Below are 22,726 nucleotides of genomic sequence, written 5' to 3'. Positions count from 1 at the left end.
GGCGCTTGCCGCCTGAACCACGTGTTTGTAGCTTGCTTTGGCACGCAGGGGGTGTGTGTGTAAGGAAGGCCGCGGCGGAATAGATTTGTGCGGTCATGAGATGGACACGGGCTACGTGTCCAACAATAAGAGGTTGCTTACGGAAGGTATGGCCCATCCACACGACAAAATGCCAAGCAGCCGTTGGAAAATGACAGGTTGTCATGGAAACATGGCCAGATTTATATTAAGTGAAAACGTATAGGTTATTTTTTAAAGGGCATATAAAAATAATAAAAAATAAATAAATAAAGGGCATATAAAACAACCATGTTTTATATGCGCATTTGTGTTCATATGATACGGTTTGTTTAATATATATTCTTGCTGAAAAATACATATATAAATATATTCTTGCCGATTATTGTGAAATAGTATAATGATTGGAAATGAGACAAGGGAGAATTCCTTTACAGCCTGATGACCCTCACGTTAACAGTGGTGGTCTCCAGGCAGTAGGATTGTACCTATATCATCTGTAGTTATTTATTTTTGAGATTTTATTTATTTGAGAGAGAACATGAGAGGGGGGAGGGTCAGAGGGAGAAGCAGACTCCCCGCCAAGCAGGGAACCCGATGCGGGACTCGATCCTGGGACTCCAGGATCGTGACCTGAGCGGGAGGCAGTGGCTTAACCAACTGAGCCGCCCAGGCGCCCCTCATCTGTATTTACTGAATTCGTTTCGGTAAGCATGTAATCTCTTGAGAATGAGAAAAAGGTAAGGTTACTGGTAAAAGTAAACCGTTTTACAAACTGGCTAGTTACTTCGCGGGTGTGAGTCCTGTCTCCGAAACTGGGCTTCATGAGGAGCTCAACAAAAGCGTCGATTGAAGGAATGAGTGGATTCTGAGTGTCCTTGAGCAGTGGGGCTGTGTGGTCTATGGTGAGGCCTCAAAAAGGGTGCAGCCCGCTTCTCAGCTGTCTGAGAACGTGAACCGGGTCACTCCCTCCTTACGGGGGGAGGCACAGGTCCCAGGCTGAGTGAGTCCCTCGCCCTGTCCTTCCAGCAGCCCCCCAGATTGGGGAACAGAGACAAAGAGGACTCACAAGGCTCATTGGTGGTCAGTAAGCTGGGGGTGGCCGAGCCACGGTTTGAACCTGGGGCTGTCTCACTCCAGAGCCCACTCTTAACCACTCCCAGGCCAGAGCCCAGCTGGACTTCATGAACGCCCCCCCCCAACCCCCTGCATAGAGCCCACTGTGGCCCTCAGAGCCTGCTGGCAGCTCTGACCAGACCGAGATGCTGACATAGACCTCGGGGTATTAATAGCCCCAGTCTGGGCTGGGCTCCTCTTCCCCTCCGGAGGTCAGCCGAGGTCAGGGGCCCCACCCAGGGAGAGTGAGATGAGCTCCTCCCTGGTGGAGAACTGAGCGAGCACACCCAGGTCCCTGCTGTCTGAGGGATCTTTGTCTGGACGTCCTCGTGTTCCTCCCCAGGCACGGCTGGGGAGTGGAACCCCCACTCCTTTGGGCTTCTCGGCTGGAGGCCTTCACACCTCTGAGCCTCAAGGTGGTCATCTCTAAAATGGGGGAGGTACCACATCGTCACGAAAGGCTGATGATAGGGTGCGAAGAAGTTAGAGCCCACAGCTCAGTCTAGTGCCCGCTGTCCACGCATTCTGAGTACATCTCCCTCTGCGTCGGTCCAGGGTCCGGGGGAGCCAGCACAGGCTGTCATTTCACCCAAGAAGCTAGGACATCCCCCTCTGTAGCCGCGCAGTCTGCGTGGGGCCCTCTGGAAGAGGAATGCCGGGAAGTCTGCAAGGAAATCTGGATTCAGGGCTCCTGGAGTCTGGCTTCCCACCGACAGGGCCCAGACTTTGGCTGTGGGTCCTTCTGACGGGGACACCCAGAGGGGAGAGAGGACTGTGCCTTCTTTGTTCAACCCATAGGGTGGAAGGCTCACTGTGTGTCAGGGACCCTGCTAAGTGTTTAACAAGCATCATCTCACCGACCTCACACTAGCTTTTGAAAAGTAGACACTATGATTCCCATGTTACAGGTGGAAAAACCAAGGCTCAGACAGGCCAAGTGACTTGTCCAAGATCCCACAGCTAGTTGGGGGCAGAGCCCAGGTCATCCCCCACTCTGTCAGACCCAGACCCTACGGCGGGTGCCCTGTGGCCAGAGAGCCCTCACCCCACCCCAGGCAGCTGACTGTGCTTGGGAGGCTCTGGACCTGGTGCCTAGCAGGCTGTGGGGTGGGCCGGGGGCTTCACAGGTGGGCTCCATGATTGGACCGGAAACCACAGCCTTCTGTCTCCAGCCCAGCTAGGCAGACCGGCCTTGGCTGCCCTGAACCATGAGACCAGGACATTCACTCCTGACTCTTCTGGTCACCCTCTACCAACGGCTTTCCTTGAACCCAGGCCCAGTCAGCCCTATGAGGGCTGTGGAGACTTTGGGTACCTCTAGTCACCCGGGGTGGGGGGACAGAGAAATCTGACTCAAACCCCAAATCCTCGACTGGGCCCTTGGGTCTGCCCTCTTTGGGATCTCAGCCTCTCTTGTCCTTCTGAACTATGTCCCAGCCACACGGGCCTCCCGGACCTGCTGTGGGGTCGGCTCTCCCCTGCCTGGGACCTCCCCTCTGTTCTTGTTCCTGGGGAAGCCCCCCATGATTCCCAAGCCAAACCCAGGGCCGTGTTTCTGTGCTCCTACCCCACAACCCTACACCTCCAATCATTTACATGTGGCTTGTTTAATCCCCACGGAACTGAGCTTCCCAGGGACAGGGACAGACATTTCATTCGCTGCACGTGCCTGGCCCCTCGCATGGTGCAGGTGTCCGGTGACCAAGGGCCTGCCTGAGCCGCTGGAGTGCCCCTGTCCTCTGCAAAACTCCGAGCAGCGGAGACAGCCTCCGAGGGACAGATCCCTTACCAACCCATCAATTAGCCCTCCCTCTAGTGGAAATCAAATCTTAACAGATTGCCATTTGATTGGACTCCGATGCAGGGAAGCCAACTTCAAGACTGATTAAAAAGTAAAAATAAAACCCCGGGCTGCCAGCTTGATGCAATGCTGTCACAGAGGGGAGGGGCTCGGCCTGGCCCCAGCGGGCCCCAAGATGATGCTGTCAGTGACGTCTTTCACTCCATCTGGCGCCCGGTCAGGCCTTTGACCTGACTCCGCTGTCCCATCCACGGGACCAGGTCCGAGTGCCCGGGGCCTAGGGTGGCAGGCAGGCCTGGCTCACGGGCGTCTGCACTGCTCGGAGGGAACCTGGTAAAAACGGGGCGGGGGGGGGGGGGTGTCTCTGGCCCAGGGCCCTGATGAGGCTGAAGCAGCAGGGACTACATTTCCCAGAGTCCCCAGGTGCCGGGGAGTGAGCCATTGGAAGATTTAAATAGCCCAGGCCTGGGGCAGCCGGGCCACAGCTGTGCACGCGTCAGCCTCCCCGGCGGCCCCATTGGCGCTGGCCCGCGTCGGTGGGCTCGATTGGCTGCCCAGCTGGCGCTGACGTCCCCCCGGAGCCCGGTGGCAGCCAGAGGTAAACAGCCATGTGCGATCCCGCACTCCGTATTTAACAGCTGCTGCGGGGAAGGCGGGGAGGCAGGGGGTGGCGGCGGCTCCCGGGCAGCTCCTGTCTTCGGGGACCAGGCCTCGCAGCAGGGCTGGCACCAGGCCTCGCCGTGTGAGCGTCACCATGCCAGCCTCCCAGAGCCGCGCCCGGGCCCGGGACCGCAACAATGTCCTCAACCGGGCGGAGTTCCTCTCCCTGAACCAGCCCCCCAAGGGGGCCCCGGAGCCCCGCAGCTCGGGCAGGAAGGCCCCGGGCCCCTCGGCGCAGCCCCCACCCCCGGGCGATGGGGCCCGCGAGCGGCGCCAGTCCCAGCAGCTGCCCGAGGAGGACTGCATGCAGCTCAACCCCTCCTTCAAGGGCATCGCCTTCAACTCCCTGCTGGCCATTGACATCTGCATGTCCAAGCGGCTGGGGGTGTGCGCCGGCCGCGCGGCGTCCTGGGCCAGCGCCCGCTCCATGGTCAAGCTCATTGGCATCACGGGCCACGGCATCCCCTGGATCGGGGGTACCATCCTCTGCCTGGTGAAGAGCAGCACACTGGCCGGCCAGGAGGTGCTCATGAACCTGCTTCTGGGTGAGTATGCCCGCCGCCCACCGCCCACCCCACCAGTCCCCCGCCCCGGGAGAGAGCCCACACCACCCCACCCCGCCCAGGATGAGTGGGGCCCTCAGAAACCAACTGGAATGATCTAATGAGGTTAGGCAGGAAGGGTGCCCCAGAAACAGGCAAGCCTCCAGCTTGGGAAAGAGAGAACTAGGGATGTGCCGCCAGGGGCCCCTCCAAAGTGGGGGCCTGGAGGATGTGGAGGCCCTGTGGGGCCGTCCAAGGAAAGGCCCGGCTCTTGGCAGAGGGCACCCCAGAGATGACTGAGAGAAGGGGGTGCTGGAGGCTGTGGTCTCCTGGAGGGGGGCATCCTGGTGTCCTAGAGCGGGGTAACTCCCATCCCGTGGGCTGGGGTCCTTGAGCTCCTATAGGCTGCTTGCAGACCACATCTGTGAGCTGCCCGTATGTCCCCTCCGCTTGGTTCAGGGACCCTGCCAGCTGCCCGGGCCTGGGGGAGCCGGAGGTCCAGCCTGTGGCTCCGCCCACTTGTGGCCGCCCAGGGTCCTCACCTGCTGCTTCCCCGGGTGGGAAGTCTCTGCCGCCAGCATCGTTCAGTCGAGCGCCGCCCTGTGCCAGGCACCCCATGGTCCCATGTGGAAGGCAAGCCCTCCCCGCCAGTCCCCAGGTGACATCCGGCCCCCATCCAGCCCACTTCCAACACCGGCACTTCCCACAGGTGCTCGAGGAGCCCTGGCTCCGACCCTCCATGCTGGCCCATGTGGGTCCCCTCGGGTCCCCCCAGCGTGGCCACCATTTTGGGCACAGGCAGGCGGCTGGCCCAGGCTCTCAGACCCTGATGAGGGAACACAGCTCGAGAAGGGGTGCAGGCTGGATGGCTGAGAGCTGCGGTCCTCCGGGAGGTGGAAGAACGTGTATCGGCCCACCCGGGGCTCAGAGGGGCTGGGGCTGGACGCTCTGTGGGCGGGACGTGGGGAGGACTCGGACAGGCGCTTCCTGCACCCGCCGTGTTTTCATGTTCTTTTCGCTTGCTTCCGTTCCTTGTTATTTCCCGGGACTAGACCCGCGTGACTGCTGCTATTATGGCTCCCATTTTACAGATTAGGAAATTGAGGCCCCTATAAATAAAACAACCTGGCCAAGGCTTCAGAGCTGGAGATCTGCACCGGGGCCGCCTGACACCGAGGCCGGTGCCCTTTCCAGGCGCAGTGCCACGGGCTCGGGAGCGGGGAGCAGAGCAAGGTGGCTGAGGCGCCAGGCTGGGGGCTCATGACCCAGGCTTTCCCCGGGGCTGTTGCAGCCCCAGACAGAACGCAGTTCAAGAAAGCTGTGTTGGGAGTTAGTGGTCTGGTGTCCAAGGACAGGGGTGAGAAGGTGCCCTTGAGCCTCACTCTCAACCCTGCCCGCTAGACACCGTCCATGGGTCCCTCCCTGGATGACGCTGGAGGTGGGGACTCTGTACTGGGAATGAGTTTGTCGTTTACTTGTGCCCAGCATTGCATCAAGTGTGCCATTGCCGCTAACCCTCACACAGCCCGGGAGAGAGAGGCGGTCATTCTTCTCCTGGTACAGAGGAGGAAACTGAGGCACAGGGAGGCGGCTGGCCCATGGTCGTGCAGCTAGTCAGAGATGGGGCAGGGGTGAGAACTGGGAGCAGCTCTAGCCTGGGACGCTGAAGTTTCTGGCTCATTCCAGCAAAACCCATGACTGGGGGCTCAAAGGTGTCGGCTTCGGAGGACGAAGGCCAAGATTCAAGATGCCTCTCTTTTTGAACAAGAGTTTATGGAGCTTTATCGCGGCCCAAATACTGTGCCGTGAATGTTCTGTACGTCATAATGTAAAACTATGTTTAATGACTTAATAAGATAAATGTTAATATACCCACTTTACAGGGGAGTTAATTGAGGCTCAGAGGAGTCAAGGGACACACCCACCCCACGCCAGTGTTAGTGTTTGGCCCAGGAGCCAAAGCCACATCCTCAGACAGCCAGCCCCTCACCCTCCCTCCCTGTCCGTCTGCGGGCCGAGGTGCCACCCGGTCCATTCGAGAAGCACGAACGCAGCAAGGAGGTGAAGGGTCGTGGTAAGGGAGCAAAGGGTCTGGGGGGGTATTTTGCACCTGCCAGCCCCTTTGCTCGTGTGTTTGGTTACCTAGACCACAGAGAAATAAAGGCCTAGCCCAAAGCAGCTGCTCAGAGCAGGCAGAGTGCTCTGTGGACGCTCCAGTTCCATGGGGAGAAACTCCGTAGCCGTAGCCGAGGTGGGTTCTAATCCCACAGCTCCTCCCAGCCTGCCTAGGGGGCTGCCGGCACCGTCCTCCCCCTGGGGGAGCAGCCCACCCACTGCACACAAACCACGGGCTTCTGTCCATCCTGTAGTCTTCGGGGGGCCACGGAGGCAGCCTTCAATCCTAGAGCACAGGTTCCAAGGTCAGACTGGGCTCTGTCCATTCCTTCTCTGACCCTTTCTCTCTCTGTGAACTTGGTCAGGTGGGGTCCCATCCCCGAGCCTCAGTTTCCTGATCTGTACATGGGGCTCCAGGGTTTACGGGAAGCTGAGAACACCCTTGGCACAGGGCTCCCCTGTGGGGGTCCGGTGCCGCCCAGTGCCCTGGAGTGGAGGCCCCACCTGTACAGCTGGGACCTGGGCTCCCTGTGACCCCAGAGCAGAAAACCCAGGGGCCATGGGAAATGGGAGCTCTGGCCTCGGGGCCTGGGAGGAGTCCCAGCTGGGCCAGGGGGAAGTTTCTCTGCGCAGCCGCCCTGCCCCGCGTTCCCTCCCCGAGGGTATACTGGGTGGACTGGAGAAAAACCCAGAAGGGATCTGAGCAAACCCTGGTCTCCAGAGTCGGCCGGACCTGGGGCAAACCCTAGGCCTGCTGTGGGGACTCGGACGAGTGACTTTGCCTCTCTGAGCTTCATTTCCCTCATCTGTCAAATGGGCGGCTGGGACAGTTCACCAAAGAACACGTAAGAAGTTTGGCGCATCGCAATGCCCAACGCCCATCAGCGCCCCTGCCCTGGTGGTGATCACCAACCTCTCCATCACTCATGTCAAAGCAGTTCCAGGTCCCCTGCAGGCTCCAGACGTCTACGAGATGCCCGGTCCCCTCCCTTGTCCCTCCCCTGCTGCACTCGGCTTGATGATCCCAAAGGGAGCCGTGCGACAGGTGACCTAGGCCCATCCCTGTTTCTTTGTGGGCAGGTCCTTGGTGGACAACGGCTCCCATGTCTTGTTGCCGTGACGTCTTTATTGAGATTTTCCTGATTATGAAAACTATGCATCCTTCTTGTTCTAGATCACCTTTTAAATGTTTCATTTATTTGAAAGAACAAGAGAGAGAGCACAGACAGGGGTAGGGGCAGAGGGAGAGGGAGAAGCTAGACTCCTCGCCTAGCAGGGAGCCCCATGCGGGGCTCGATTCCAGGACCCCAGGATCACGACATGAGCTGAAGACAGACGCTTAACCGACGGTGCCACCCGGACGCCCCTCTGTATCATTTTCTTTTTCTTTTTTTTTTTTTTAAAGATTTTATTTATTTATTTGACAGAGAGAGATTACAAGTAGGCAGAGAGGCAGGCAGAGGGGGTGGGGGGAAGTAGGCTCCCTGCTGAGCAGAGAGCCCAATGCGGGACTCGATCGCAGGACCCTGAGATCATGACCTGAGCCGAAGGCAGTGGCTTAAACCACTGAGACACCCAGGCGCCCTCTGTATCATTTTCTATTGTGAAAAAAAGGTCATGATCCAAAACCTACCATTGTGACCACGTTTTAAATCCACACTTCACAAGCATTAAAAACGTTCACCATGTAACACAACCATGACCGCACCATCTCCAGAACTTTTCCACCTTTCCAAATCGGATTCAACCCCTAGTAAAGACTAACTCCCTATTTTCCCCCCTCCCAGCCCCTGGTGCCCACTGTTCCACTTCCTGTCTCTGTGAACTTGACTTCTCTAGGGACCTCGTAAAAGTGGAATCATAACGTATTTGTCCTTCTGTGTCTGGCTCACTTCACTTTGCCTGATGTCCCCAGGTTCCTCCAAGCAGTAGCAGGTGTCAGGATTTCCTTCCTCCTGAAGGCTGAGGAACGTTCCACAGTGTGGGTAGACCGACCACACCGTGTCCATCCAGCATCCAGCAGTGGGCACTCGGGCAGCTTCTGCCTTTGGGCTATCGGGAATAGGGCCGCTGGGAACACGGGGGTGCGGATGTCTGTTCAAGGCCCTGCTTTCAGGGCTTTGGGATAAACACTCGGAGCGGAATTGGTAGCTTCAATGGTAATTCTGTTTCATTTTTCGAGGGGCCCCCGTACTGCTGCCCACGGCTGCCGCACCATTGTCCGTTCCCACCAGTGAGGCGCAGGGGCTGTGATTTCTGCATGTCCCTGCAACACCTGCTGTTCCCTGGGCTTTGACGGTAACCATCCCAGTGAGTGTGACAGGTGGTAGCCCGTGGTTTTGAGTCGCTTTTCTGTAATGATTAGTGATAACGAGCACCTTTTCATTATCCGTCCTTACAGTAAGGAAAATTCAAACATTCCAAGGGCAGATGATAAAGAAAGCGAGTGTCTCTCTTAAACCCCCTCCCCAGGAATGACGTCCGCTCCATGGGCCCCCGGCCCCGTGGCCCCCTAACTCTGCACGTGCTAACACAACATCTGTTTCTCAAATGACCTCCTGGGGTGTTTTGCCTGGCGTGGCCTCCTTCTCGTGGGCAGCAAAGGACCTGCTGGGCCGTGAACGTGCCCTTGGGGATCTTGGTCTCAGCCCCGCATCCCTTTACCTCAAGCCCTAAGGTTCAGAAACCAGACCTGGTCCCTCGGCCTTGCAGCACCCCTACGCCCACCCAGCTCCCCCGTGCAGACCCTCTGTCTAATCTATGGGGTCAGCTGTCCCTCGCCGCCCACCAGGTCCTGCTGTCAAGGATGGCGTGGTGATGACTGTCCCCGAGATACAGGACCTGTCCCTAACTGATGGCGACCTAGGCTGCCCCCGGCCTTCCCTGCCAGCTCTGCAGGGAGAGAACGGTGCCCCCTGCTCCCCACACCCCTGTTTTACTCGTCATGTCTCAGTGGGGCTCAGTGAGATCTCAGTCCTTTTGGGTGGCCTTCAGCTACCCCCTGCCCAGGCACCGTCCTGACGGCTGCCCTTGTGGCCACGTGCAGTTGGACAGGCTCGTGTCTACACTGCCTGGCGCTCCACTGAGTGAGTAGATGTTAATGACGGGTTCCAGTGCCCGTGGTCTTGATCGCCTTGTGCCTCGATGGTTTTCGGAGATAGGCAGAGCCGGCTTTAGCGTCTGGATTCTTCAGTTGAGCAATGGAAACCTGCAAAGTTACATGCTTGGACCGCTCAGGCCAGGGGAGATAGACAGGCCGGCGCCCCCGTGTCGGCCTCCCGGGTGCCTGGGGCTGGAGGTGTGGCTGTGGCTGACGTCAGGGGCTGCCCCGGTCAGGAGAGGTGGCGGCGTGTGCACACACAAACACACGCACACACACACACACACACACACTACTCAGGCCAGCAGAGCGGAGGTCCCAGTGCTGAGAGACTACAAGGTTCTCACCTGCTCTCAGGACCCCCTCACCCCGCCGCTCGGCTCCCTGCGCCCCTCCCCGAGAACTGCGTCCTGCCGGAACCCTGCGCTAGTTTATTCAAGAGTTTTGTGTGCCTGTGCTGAAATACGCATAACGTACAATTTACCGTTTGAGCCGCATTTCCGTGCTAAAATCCAGCAGCATTAAGGCACTCCCGTTGTGTGCACCCGTCGCCCCCGTCCACCTCCAGAACTTTGCCATCTTCCCGAAGCGAGACTCCGTTCCCGGGAGTCACAAACTCCTCATTCACACACTTCCCTTGGCGGGACGTCCTCACCCTGCCCCAGCTCCGGGGAACCACCACTTTCTTTCTGTCTCTATGAGTCTGTCTATCCTGGGACCCCGTAAAAGTGCAGTCATAGAATATTTGTCCTTTCATAAAAATAACTTTTTAAAAAAATTTATTTATTTGAAGGGCACCTGGGTGGCTCCGTGGGTTAAGCATCTGACTCTTGATTTCGGTTCAGGTCAGGATCTCGGAGTCCTGGGATCGAGCTCCACATCAGGCTCCGTGCCTGGGGGAGTCTGCTTCGGATTCTCTCTCTCTTCGCCCCTTCCCCTTCTTGGGCACTCTCTCTTTCTCACTCCCTGTTCTCTGTCTCAAATAAATAAACAAATCTTAAAAAAAAACCAAAAAACAAAAAACAAGATTGATTTATTTGAAAGAGAGAGAGAGCAGGCAGAGGGAGAGGGAGAGAGAGAACCTCAGGCAGGCTCCACATCGAGCAGAGAGCCTGACGTGGGGCTCGACCTCACGCCCCTGAGATCGTGACCTGAGCCGAAACCAAGAGTTGGATGCTTACCTGACGGCAGCACCCAAACGGTCCTAGAAAAAAAAAAAACTTTTAAAAAATGTGCACAAGTTGGGACACCTGAGTGGCTCAGTGGGTTAAGCCTCTGCCTTCAGCTCAGGTCATGATCTCAGGGTCCCGGGATCGAGTCCCACATCGGGCTCTCTGCTCAGCAGGGAGCCTGCTTCCCTCTCTCTCTCTGCCTGCCTCTCAGCCTACTGGTGATCCCTCTCTCTCTGTGTCAAATAAATAAATAAAATCTTAAAAAAAAAAAAATGTGCCCAACTAATGCCTGTTTATGGTAAGGAAAAAATTTAAATGCAGAGTTACAAAAAGACCATGAAAATCACCCTCATCTTCCCACCTAGAGAGAAGCACGGTCACCCTTCAGCGCGGCGCCGTCCAGACCTTCTTTCTCTGCATATAAACGCGCTTGCACCTTAGTTTGGAAGGACGGCGCCCTGCGTGAATCCTGCCTGTCCTTCCCCGCTTGACAGAAAGCCCCGCTGCGCCCCCTCGGAGGCTATAAATACACACCCTCCTGGTCACTGGCCGTGGCCTCTGAGCGCACCATTGTCTAGACTGGAGCGCGGCGTGTCCCATCCGTCTCCCACTCAAGGGCACGGTGCGGTTTTCAGTGTCACGGAGAGTGCGGCAGTGGCCATCCTTGACCGTGAATCACGGCGCACATCCCTAATTATGTCCCGAGGAGGTGTTCCTGCAGGCGGGAGAGCTGAGTCAAGGCAGACATTGCAAAGGCTTCTAAGTCCGAGGCCAAATGCCCTTCAGAAAGGTTAGGCCCGTTTTCACGGCCCCACGGCACTGCGGGCTCGTCCCCCGCCCCCCGCTCCTAAAAGAGCTGGAATGGGGGTGAGAGGTGGGGCTGACCCCCAGCCTAGAAGAGCTGGGACCCCCCCCAACCTCAGCCGGTGAGAGTCAGGGCCCCCCGAGCTGCCAACAGGGAGCCCCCATATGGCCTGGCCTGATTCCCTGAGGCTGGAAAGCAGTGAGCGCCTCACAGGGGCCACGAGAGGTCATCCCAGTCATTCCCCTGCCTCCAGGCAGAAACACACACACACACACACACACACGCACACACACACACACACACACACACAAGCGACCAGCCACAGTCAGTCAGGAGACCTGAGGAACAGCCAGTTCCAAATCCCCCCCCCCATAGCTGTTCTTTTCTAAGAAAGTTCTGGTTCCTGCCTCACCCCTGAACCCCTGCAACCCTCTGGTTCCTTGGACAGCACAGGCCCCCAGGGTCTCTGGGTTGGAAGGGGGACAGAGGGCACCGAGGCAGGATCTCTTCCTACCCTGAGGCCCAGAGGCCGCCGAGGCAGCAGGGCCTGGGGAATGGCCGGGCTTCCCGCCTGGGGGTCCAGGCCCCTCAGCGTCCTGCTTGCTGAGAGGATCTGAGCATGAAGATGGCCACCAGAATGGCCATGACAGGCAGTGAGGGAGGCCAAACCCCATCCCAGGGACCATCTATGAAACGCTTCCTACGAGCAGCCCTCCGGGCAGCCTCCAGGATTTTGTCAGTGAGGGGAGGGAGGCTCGGACAGAGGGACGTGCCGAGGTCACGCAGCTCGCAAGCAGCTGCCCTTGAAGCTGGCCTCTGATTCTGGAGCCCAGGTGCGTGCCTTGGCTGACGGCGGGGAGTGGAGGCCGGGGAGGAGGACACCCGCTCAGGTTAGCTGTCGGGGGTCAGTGGGCTTCAGCGACTCTCCTGCCCCTTGCCTCGAGCGTCCTGCCAGGCGGACGTTCCCCAAGGGGCCCCTGGCCTCCAACTCCAGGAGGAATGTAGGTCAGGGAACTTGACAGCGCCGTGTGAGCGGAATTCACGGAGCCCTGAGTGATGGCGCCATTTGCTTCTATTTCTGGGCCCTAGATTATGCGCTGACTGTCAGAATCACGGTCCCAGGGAGGGCCGGCCACCGTGCTGGAGGAGGGGAGGGCAGCCCTGTTGGGGCAGCAGGAGCAGGGTTGAGGAGTGGGAGGCCCGGGGCCTGCCATTCGGCTTCTGAGCCACAGCCCAGGATGGAGCAGCTGCCGCTTGGTGAGGGGGAGACCCCGGCCCTTTGCCCCTGTAAAGGAACTTTCTGTCAGGTGCTTGCTGCCCGCCTACCCCCTCGGCCAGATGGCACTCTGCCAGCCTGGTTCTCCAGCCCCAGACCTGGGCCTGCCTGACCTACCCAAGAACTGGAGGTCAAGTGAATGAATGAACAAGGCTTACGAGGGCCCAGTGGTCTCCGAGGGGTGCAGGACAGTGGGGTGTCTTCTCTACCTCATTATGGCCTCAAGGGACGCAACCAGCCAGAAATAGCAGGTTCCCTAAGGCCCAGAGGCAGGGTTTTTAAATCATGGGACACAGGCAGCGCCCCTGGCCTCCGTGGGAGGGCAGGGGTGGGTCACGGAGCCGAGCCCCCGCCCCCAGCTTCCCCAGCGGCCGCCTGTGTCATCTGCTTGTCTACGGAGCCTTCGCGCGTGCTTTCCCCGGGGAAATGCTCGGCTGCTGCCGCAGAATGTGGGGGCGTGGGTCTAGCTGAGTCCGTGGCCTGTGGGTCCTGACCACCGGTGCGGAGAGCTGGGGCTTGCGGGGAGACTGGGGCACCAGCCCTCCCTGCCCTCAGCCACCGAATCTGAGCCGGGCCCTAAGCCTGGGGCACCCGCTAGGCAGCCTAGAGGTGCCAACCCTCTCCCTCCCTCCTGCCTTCTGCTGCAGACACTCTGCCAGGAGTCGCGCTTGTCTGGGAAGGCAGATTTCCAACCAGCAACAATTTGCCAAGTTGAAGTGCCCTGGTTTTTTGGCTGAGAAACTTGGTCAGCAGGTGGACGGACGACCGTGTCTTTCAGTGGCCAGTGTCCCGCGCGGCTCTATCTCAGGCCCTGATCCTGGTCCACATTAGACCCACCCCCCCCCAGACCCTAGCAGCCCACCTGACGCCTGGGCTGTAGCTGGCCACTGTCCCCCAGCACCGGGGAAGTCCAGACCCTGGACGCTCTGACTTCCCTTCAGGGGACGGAGTTCGCAGAACCGGGGCCAGGTACACGTGACCCCGGTGGGACGTCACACAAGGAAACCCTTTCGCCGATGCACCTGCTTGATGCTAGCTAGCCGCCAGGTCAGGCCGGATGGGACTGAAGGATGATAATGGCAGCTCGGCCATCGACGCCTCTTGGCCACTGAGCTCCCTGTGTCCTGCGACAAGCCCGGTACAGGTGAGCAGGTCGAGGTCCCGAAAAGTGAAGGACTCGTCCTTAATTAATGCAGGAAGAACTTGACCCCAGCCATGATCCTGGAAGCTGTGAGTCGAACCCACCCTAAGAACTGCCCCCCTTCTGCCTGGCTTCCTGCTTTTGCTGCTGCATGAGGCTGAGAGCCCCAGGGGTCATCTGCCTCCCTTCAGCTCCCACCTGCCCTGGGGATCTGGCCGTCGCTGTCCCTCTCCTGCTGGGACTCTGACCTTCCAAGGACTCCCGCTGACTCCCAGCCCGGGCCTGGCCTCCACCTGGGTCCATGGGTTGGCTGGCCACGCACATCCCCAGCTGGCCAGCTCCGGTTGCTATGGAAATGTGGGGAGGACGCCTGCAGAATGGGGTTCCCTCCCTCCCTGTGGCTCATCCTCCCTCAGGCCCGCAGCTTCTCCCGCCACCGCTTCCCGCTCCCGTCCTCCCTTGCTGGCCAGGCACCTCCCAAGGTGGGCAGATGTCAGCTATGGAGAGGGAAAGGCCCGGGAGAGGCCAGGGGGGTCAGATCCCAAACCCAGAGACGGGACAGCAGGCAGCAGCCCTGCAGGGTGGGGCGGGGGGTGGGGCAGGTAACCTTGAAGGCCAAGAGGTTCCGCACTAACCAGGAAATTCAGGGTTAATTTGGGAGCTGCCTGAAGTTCTTGCTGGTACCTTCAAATAAATACACTCCCCTCCCCCCCTGCATCTCAGCGACACAGCTGTGGCAGCGAGGGGCGGGGCAGGGGTGTGGCCAGACTTTCCCAAGCAGGTTACAGACCCGTGTGCAGAGCGCGTTACTGATGACGTTAAGTCTCTGCTCGGTAGACGGATAAGGCCTGGAAGGGCGGCGACCTCTAGGCGGTGGGATTACAGGTGATTTAAAATTTTACTCGTTTCCTGATTTGCAAACTTGTGACAGTGAATACCTCCTGCGTCTTTTTTTTTTTCTTCAAAAACTGGTTGGATTTTTCTCCATGTCTGAGCAAGAGCGGTTGTAAGCGACCGACCGTTTGGAAAGCCCTGCAGTTTCCAGAAATGTTCCCAGTGCCAGGCTGCCGTGAATTATCAAATAGTGGCGACCCTCCTGCTGGGCCAGGCCGGGGCGGGGGGGTGGGGGATGACTCACCTCAGTTTGCTGGGATGTCCCTGTTTGAGCCCTGAAGGTCTTGCGTCCCGGGAAACCCCTCTGTCCCAGCCACACTTGAGATGGCTCGTCCCCTGTGCCGGATCCTCTCCAGGAGGTAGGTGTCTGTGATCTCGTCTCCCTGGTGAGGAAAGGTGCGTGACTTGTCCAGGGTCGCACAACCAGGAGGCTCCCGGGCTGGGACACCAACTCCAGTCTCTGTGACACTTGTGAGTTTGGCCACCACACCACGACGCCCGGTCTCCTCTGTCACCTGGAGAAGGGTTTCCAGGTGCTGTGACCTATAGGGGTCTCCAAGGGCCTCTGTAAGAGTGGGGATGTTTCCGCGGAGATTTCACACACACACACCCCCAGCCCATTAGCTGTCTGGATGCCACTGCGATCAGCTGGGTAGAACAGGAGCCTTGTCACCGTGCCTTCCACTAACAGCACAGAGAGACAGAGCACACCTTGCAAGGCCACACAGCACAGAGTGGGTGGGGGGAGGCAGGACGGATAGAGACCCAGGTCTCCCCTGTGCTCCCAAATGGGAGAAGAGCTCACCCCCCACCGCCGGCCATTCACCCCAGGCAGTGACTCCACGAACATCTAGAGACTGCATTTCCGTGCCCGGCCCTGGGCACAAACGTGTGAACAAGGTGGCCTCGGCCACCACCTCTGTGGAGGGATGGTGCCGATGCCGAGTGTCTCACCAGCCAGAGGGTTCCCTGACTGCAGCTGGGGGAGTGACGAGGAGGAGAAACGTGGTGTGCTGGGAACGCGCCATTCGGGGCCTGACCTGGAGTCCTGGAGGTCTGGGAAGGCCTCCCTCAGGAGGCGATGTTCATGCCACGGCCTGAAGGATGAGAGAGAATAAGTCAGTGGGGGAGGGAAAGGGCAGAACCCTCTGGAAAGGAGCCGTGGGGATGAACGCTCCCATCTCCAAAGTTTCATCTTATCCTCCGTAACATGGGGAGGATGCGTTTGGCTGCTGCGGAGGTGAGGGTCCCTCCCAGGGACACGTCGCGTCACCACGGGACGCAATGACCGCACCCGTGCCTGTATGACCACAGAACTGGAGACAGGCGCCCGACACATACGCGTACCCAAACCTTGTAATAGCGCCAGGAGGTGCCGGCCGCCCAGATGTCCGCGGACAGACGGACAGAGACACGAGCGCTGGTGCCTCCGGACAGGGGCTATCATTCAGCCTTAGGAATGAGGAACGGACCGAGACACAGGGAGGGGTCGGGATGGCTGATGGACCGCGGGGTGATTCCCTGTATATAAAAGTTCCACCGAGACGGAAAGCAGATGAGTGGCGGCCAGGGCTGCGAGGAGGAGGGCAGGGGCCAGTCGCTCACTGGGTATGGGACCCTCCTTCAGGCGATTAGTGTGTTTTGGAACTGGACAGGGGTGATGCTTACCCAACCCTGCGAAAGTACCAAATGCTGCTGGGTGCGCTTGAAAATGGTCCGTTGTAAGTGACATGCATTTCACCTTAACTTTGAAAGAACAGGGATGGGGGGCGGCATCTGAGTGGTTCAGTGGTTAAGCCTCTGCCTTCGGCTCCGGTCATCATCCCAGGGTCCTGGGATCAAGCCCTGCGTCAGGCTCTCTGCTCAGCAGGGAGCCTGCTTCTTCTCCCTCTCCCTCTACCCCTTCCCCACCAAGTCATGCTTGCTTGCTCTCTCTCAAATAAATAAAATCTTTTTTCAAAAATAAATAAATAATAAAAAACCAGGGATGGTCATGTGCTGCTCTCAACATGGCAGGGACCCCAGTGAGGTCCTCTGAGAACCATCACCAGCCAAAGTGGTGGGTCAGGCCCTCCGAGGGGCCCGCAGGGGCTACCGATGCCCCCCGATGACTTGCTCTCTCATGCAGCACCTTTCCTGAGCGCAGTGAGCACATTGAGTCCGGACCCTCTCGGAGTCCCTGGGGCATCAGGGAAGAGAGACAGGAGAAATGCTAGGAAGTGTGTAATGTGTCCGGGCTGAGAAACGCTGGAAGGACAAAGTCCGGGCAGGGTAGAGAGTGCCAGGGCTTTGGCAAACAGGTGGTCGGGAAGGCATGAGCCAGTGGATAGGCCAGGAGAGGGTGTTCAGGCAGAAGGAACAGCACGAGCAAAGGCCCTGCGGCGGAAACATGCTCAGGGGTGAGTGTGGCTGGAAGGAAGAAAGCAAATCGGGGTGGGGTGTGGAGCTGTGAGGGGACACTGAGCATCCCGCGGGCCTCTCTCTCTCTCTCTCTCTCTCGCCCGCAGCTCTGCTCCTGGACATCATGACGGTGGCCGGTGTCCAGAAGCTCATCAGGAGGCGCGGCCCGTTCGAGACGAGCCCCGGCCTCCTGGACTACCTCACCATGGACATCTACGCCTTCCCCGCCGGGCACGCCAGCCGCGCGGCCATGGTGTCCAAGTTCTTCCTCAGTCACCTGGTGCTGGCGGTGCCCCTGCGGGTCCTGCTGGTGCTCTGGGCCTTCTGCGTGGGCCTGTCGCGCGTGATGGTCGGCCGCCACCACATCACCGACGTCATCTCGGGCTTCATCATTGGCTACTTCCAGTTCCGCCTGGTGGAGCTGGTCTGGATGTCCTCCAACACCTGCCAGATGCTCATCTCTGCCTGGTGAGCCACCGCCCGTGGCTCCGGGACCCGGGGTGGCCTGGGAGAGGAGGCAGCAGCCGCGGGGCCCGCGGGGCCAAGTGTCTGTCCCCCGCTCCTGTGCTTGGACTGTGAGCGTCCTCCGAAGGTGGGCCGGGGGCCCTGGGGACAGCCGTGCGTGGCTTCCACCCTGGAGACGGGAGACGAGAACCAGGGTGGCAGGAGCGGGGCCGAGCATTGTCCTGTCCCTCCATCGTTGTGACTGCTGCGTGCTTGGCCGCACCCCCCCGTGCCACAGCACGGTGCCTGGCAAGACACCCCCAGCCACCGCCCAACACGGGTGTCACTGTCAGTAGCGGTCGCCTATAGCTTAGGGCAGCCCCTTCTGAAGGGCGCCCTGCCAGATGCCAGCCTGCAAGACGCTTGGGGAAGAAGAAAGTGTTTTGTGGTCAAATAATCTTGGGGAATGCTGCATACGGTGCCCCCCATGCTGGCCGTTCACGAGAGCTGTTGTTGCCATAAAGGCTCTGACAAGTCCTGTAGAAAGGCTTCCTGTCAGACCCCGCTGAACTCCATGTTTCCTTATTTGAACTTATTTGAACTTATTTGACCACAGACCCCTTTTCTCGAGGAACAGCTGCGAACCCCCAAAGATCTGCCGTCTCCTCAAGCACGTTTTGGGAGAGGCTGCCCGGGAGCCGGGGGGCCCAAGGCACACGTGGGCCCCTCCCAGCACCCAGGAAGGCCCGGTGTCGCGTGCCACCTACGGAGAGCCCCGGCCACGGGCATCGGTGCCGCTTTGGCCCTCAGGGGCCGGACTCCGTGTGACCTGATAGGTCGTTTTCCAAGTCCCCGTTCTGGCTGTGCGTTTCATGTGACAATACAGAGGACTTGCAGCGGACCCTCTCCCTCGTGCTCTCCCGCGCGACGCGTCTTTCCGGGCAGGACGGTCTGTGTTGACCTCCAAGGGTGGGATTTCGTCAGCCCCGGACGGGCCAGGGTGTCAAGTGGTCGGGGGCAGGGGGCTCCTGAACTTTCCCAGGCTGGTGGGCCGTTCTCCCCGAGGTCATTGTCCGGGGTTCCAGGGCCTGGGTCGTGACGTTTCGAAAGTCCCCAAGGTGCTGCTGTCAGGCTCTCCCCTGGGGACCCAGACCCTCTCCTGCTCCAGTCTCAAGTGTCCCTGGCTCCCGGCCCCTGGGCCAGGGGACAAGCCATCAGGCCAGCTCGGGCGAGCCCGAGGAGAGCCATGATGAGGGGTGTCCCGGGAGCTCAGGCCAGGGGCCAGCCAGGAAGCACGGGCGGGAGTGGGGGGAGTGTTCGGGGCAGGGGGAGGAGGGGGCAAGGAGGCTGTGCCTGTCACAGATGAGAGTGAGCCCCCCATGGCTGAGCCCAGACTGCAGGGTAGGGGGGAGACGCGTCAGGCTGGGGTCGGGGCTCGGGGTTCCCTGAGCGAGAACTTAGTGTGTGACGGCTCGACCCCTCTGAGTGGGGCCGTTGACGTGCCCGTTGTGTGCATGAGAAAGAGGCCCAGAGAGGGTGGGCGACTTGCCCAAGGTTGCAGGGGGCAACACACTGCCGCCCACCAGCTGCCCATGACGGAGGGGGATGGGTCTCCGGACCCAGAGTGCTCCACCGGGCTGGCCCTCCGGGCTGACCGCCCGCCCCCCCTGCTGCAGGGAACCCGAGTCCTCACATGCTGGAGGGCCCTGGCTCCCCACACACCCAGCTGGGCCGGGGCCCCCGCAGACGGGTCCCTGCCACCTCCCTGCCCACTCCCCCAAGACCCCGGGCTTCTCTCTTGAGCCTCCAGGGCTCCCTTCCCTGCTGGGGTGGGCCAGGATATCTGCACCTTGTCATTCCCCTGAAGGAGTTCTGGGGCACCAAACCGGCCGGGCCACCACGACAAAAAGCCCCAGCTTCCGATCCAGGCCGTCGGCTACTTCTGGAGTCTTTAAAATGCGTTCTGCTCGTTTCCCCAGATGCTCCCAGGTGCTGAGTTTATGAGACGCCAAGCAGAAGGGGTGAGGGTGTCTTCCTCCCTGCCTTGCCCCCGCCCTGGAAATCTGCGATCCACGGTGGGCCCTGCTCCAGCTTTGGGCTCGGGACGGGCTGCTGCCCCCTGGTGCCCCATCTGCAGAGGGTGGGGGGTGGTCTCTGGAGTCTTTAGGATGAGAAGGGGTTTCTGAAGAATGGAGGGTTCTCAGCAGCCCCCCTAAGGCTTAGAGGGGGCTGGTGGAATGCCAAGGGCCCGATAAATGGTTACGAGGAAAGGCCCCTGGGAAGGCTCGTCTGGGAGGTACCTCCTGGGGGTGTCGGGAACACTGGGTGCTAGGGACCCGGGCTCAGGCCAACGCCAGCACTTCCTGGCAGGGCTGACATCCCCTCTCGGAGACCCCGTGTACTGCTCGGTCAGACGGGGATGACAGCGGTCCCTGGGAGGTCGCGTGCGATGCAGGGGTGCCCCTGGGAGGTCGCGTGTGATGCAGGGGTGCCCTGGGAGGTCGCGTGCGATGCAAGGGTGCCCTGGGAGGTCACGTGCGATGCAGGGGTGCCCTTGCTGTGGAAGCCTGGCAGGTCTGTGCCAAGGATGCCACCCGGATGTCATGGATGGAGCCCTCCGAGGGGACCCGCGAGGGCAGAGCAGGGGGAGGGGGTGGGGTACAATTGCTCAGGAACCCACCATCACCCACTGCTCCTGGAGAGTCCCCAGGGGAATGTGGGCGGGCAGGGGTGGCCAGGGGACAGCTCCCAGAGCCCCAGTGATGGAAACAGGGAGACGGTGTGTGCGTGTGCTCACGTGGGTATCGCGAATGCCCTTCTGTGACCCCAGCCAGTAACTGCCCTCCCTGTTTACGGTGAGTTCTGAGCGCTGGTTTCCGGATGGTACACCAGTCCTGCACACCCGGGACAAACCCCAAGGATCAAGACGCAATACTTTTTCTGAACATTCTAAAGATTTTGTGAAAGATTTTTGCCTCTATGTCCGTGAGGGGTGTTTGTGCCGTTTCCTCGCTCGGTCTGCATCCGCTTGGGTCATCGGGGTAACACCGGCCTCTTCTGTGTTGCTGAGAGTCTGTGTAGCACGGGCATGACATTTTCTTTAACCCTCAGACCTCAGGCTTCTCCTTTCCTCACCTCTCAGAAAGTGGGCTGACCCTTCAATTCACAACTGACTCTGGGGAGAGGAAGGGAGGGTAGGGGTAGGTACGAGAGAGCAAGAGAGAGGGGAGGGGAGGGCAAGGGAATGGAGAGCAGGAGAGGGCAGGGGAGGGGACGGGACGTAGCCGTATTTAACGAGCAGGAAGTAGAGTTGACACGCAATGTCACGTTATGTTCGGGTGTACCACTTTTTAAAAAAACGAGGCCAAATCCCACTGTGCCAGAGGGCTGCCATGTTGTCTGAAGTCCGCCTTGGCTAGATGCCCTGTCACTGCCCCAGGCTGGATGTCAGGTAGGGCAGGATCAAGCCCCAGGAGCTCTCAATATGACACCGCCTCTGCCCTTCCTTCCCCTCCCCCACCGTCAGCTGGACCCAGACCCCAGGGGCTTCCACTCGCTCCTCCTGTGGGCTGGAGCTGGTCCTGAATTCACCCAGTGCCCTCCCACCTCCTGGTTTCTCATCTCTGCCATGCCGTCCACCCAGCTTCCCCCGCCCACACACCAGGGCAAAGGTGATCCCTTCCGGGAGCTGGAAGAACAGGAATCCGGAGGCTGCCTGCAAGGATCTTGAGCACAGAAACCTGCAAAGGTCAGCTCTCTGGCTGAGCAGGGTTTGCAAAAGTCCAGGCAACAGAAACAACAGGAATGTTGGCTCGTCCCTGAGCAACCGAGGGCTCCGAGGGAGTGTGGATGCCAGGGTCGTAGCCCGTTGGGGGGGATCTGGGCGGAACCTCTTTGACAGAGGTGTCCCTCGGTGTCTCCTGGTGCCAGAAGGAAAAGGCCTGAGGACCTGTTCCCTCGAGGTGGCCCGGCCCCAAAGGTGTGGGCCAGAGCTTTGCGTGCCTGGGTGTCCTCTGTCAAGGTCCTGTGGTTGGAGGGCAAAGCTAGAGTCGGGTGGGCCTCTGGTGTTGAGGAAGAGCACGCACATGGCAGTCAGACACACCTGGCTCCAATTCTGGCCCTGGCGAGTCTTTGAGCCCTCTGAGCCTCGGTTTCCCCCTCTATAAAATGGGGACGATGCTTGCCCTGCCCAGGTGTGAGCATTAGAGTGAGGGAGGCCAAGCCCCCGGTTTAGGCCTGGCACCCTGAAGGTTGCAAAGCAGAATGAGCTCCCTGGACCACCCTGTCCCCAGAGAGGACCAGCCGTGTCCCCGGGGCCCTCGGGGACGGAGGCTCAGGGGCTCGGGTGGGCAGCTGTCAGCTGGGAGCTTGGAATCTGGGGATGGGCGTGTGCCCATGTCTGGTGGGCCCAGTGCAGGCTGGCTTCTGGCGTGGTTTGCCTGGACCCTGGTGTGGGGGTGGGCAGGCCAGGGCGGGGAGCGGAGGACCTGTGTTCCTTCCCTCAGCTTTCTGGAAAGCTCTTGTAGGAACCTCAGAGGCAGCAAGTACCTCTCAGGGTGGTGGGAAGTACAGTTCGCACCTGATCACCTCCTTCCGTCTCCGTGGCAACCGCAGGCATCAGGGAGTCCGTGACCATGGTCACTGTGGCTCAAGTCCGGTGAGAGGGAGGAACCCCACTTCAGCCCCGGAAAAGGGTCAAAACGGCTGTTCACTCTGGTGGGGAGGACTTGGGGAAGGGGGGGCCGGAGAAGGGAGAACCAGGGCTCCCGGGAGGGGTGAGGTGGGCCCGTGGCTAGAACCCAGAGATCTTCCTGGCTCTGCAGCGGCGCCCTCGTCTATAAAAGGTGCTGCTCCGCCCTGGGGAGGGGCTGCACCTCCACGTCCAAGTTCACAGGTAACAGAGGCACTGGGACTTGGCCTTCTGCGGGCAGGCACTGGGGGGGACCCTCGGAGAAGACCAAAGCATCAGGCTTCATCACGGTCACAGTGAGGACCTGGCAAAGGAGAGGCTCGGGGCCCCCAAATGCTGCGCCCCGTCATGGGAGGAGGTGGCCCTGGAACTTGTCCCGGGGACCCTTCCGTGTGCTCACGGAGGCACACGCACACGCACGCACACAGGCGCCAGCCTGGGCCAGAGCTCAAGCCCGTGGGTCCAGAGTGCCCATCACCCTGGCCTGACGCCTGAGCTAGCGGGAGACGGGGAGCGCCGCTCGGAGGGCCAGTGCTGTACCCAAACGCACAT

General features: G+C 59.9%; 1 protein-coding gene across 2 annotated transcripts; it reads left to right on the top strand.

Annotated features, from left to right (window-relative positions):
* The first annotated feature begins 3,427 nt into the window (after window positions 1-3,427).
* Window positions 3,428-20,418, top strand: PLPP7 (phospholipid phosphatase 7 (inactive)). Of its 2 annotated transcripts, XR_006820868.1 has the most exons (3): window positions 3,428-4,140; window positions 17,148-19,923; window positions 19,955-20,418. XR_006820868.1 is itself a non-coding variant. In XM_046023587.1 (2 exons), exons 1-2 carry the CDS (start codon window positions 3,690-3,692, stop codon window positions 17,510-17,512), a joined length of 816 nt encoding a protein of 271 aa, XP_045879543.1. In that variant the 5' UTR covers window positions 3,428-3,689; the 3' UTR covers window positions 17,513-20,418. The 2 variants fall into 2 exon arrangements, 1 of the variants encoding a protein (XP_045879543.1); XM_046023587.1 differs by having other exon boundaries at window positions 17,148-20,418.
* Window positions 20,419-22,726: the final 2,308 nt, after the last annotated feature.

This window comes from Meles meles, chromosome 11, assembly GCF_922984935.1.
Source record: "Meles meles chromosome 11, mMelMel3.1 paternal haplotype, whole genome shotgun sequence".
Classification (NCBI taxonomy): domain Eukaryota; kingdom Metazoa; phylum Chordata; class Mammalia; order Carnivora; family Mustelidae; genus Meles; species Meles meles.
The sequence above is the reverse complement of the archived record's forward strand: the minus strand, read 5'-3'. Positions and strand labels throughout refer to the sequence as shown.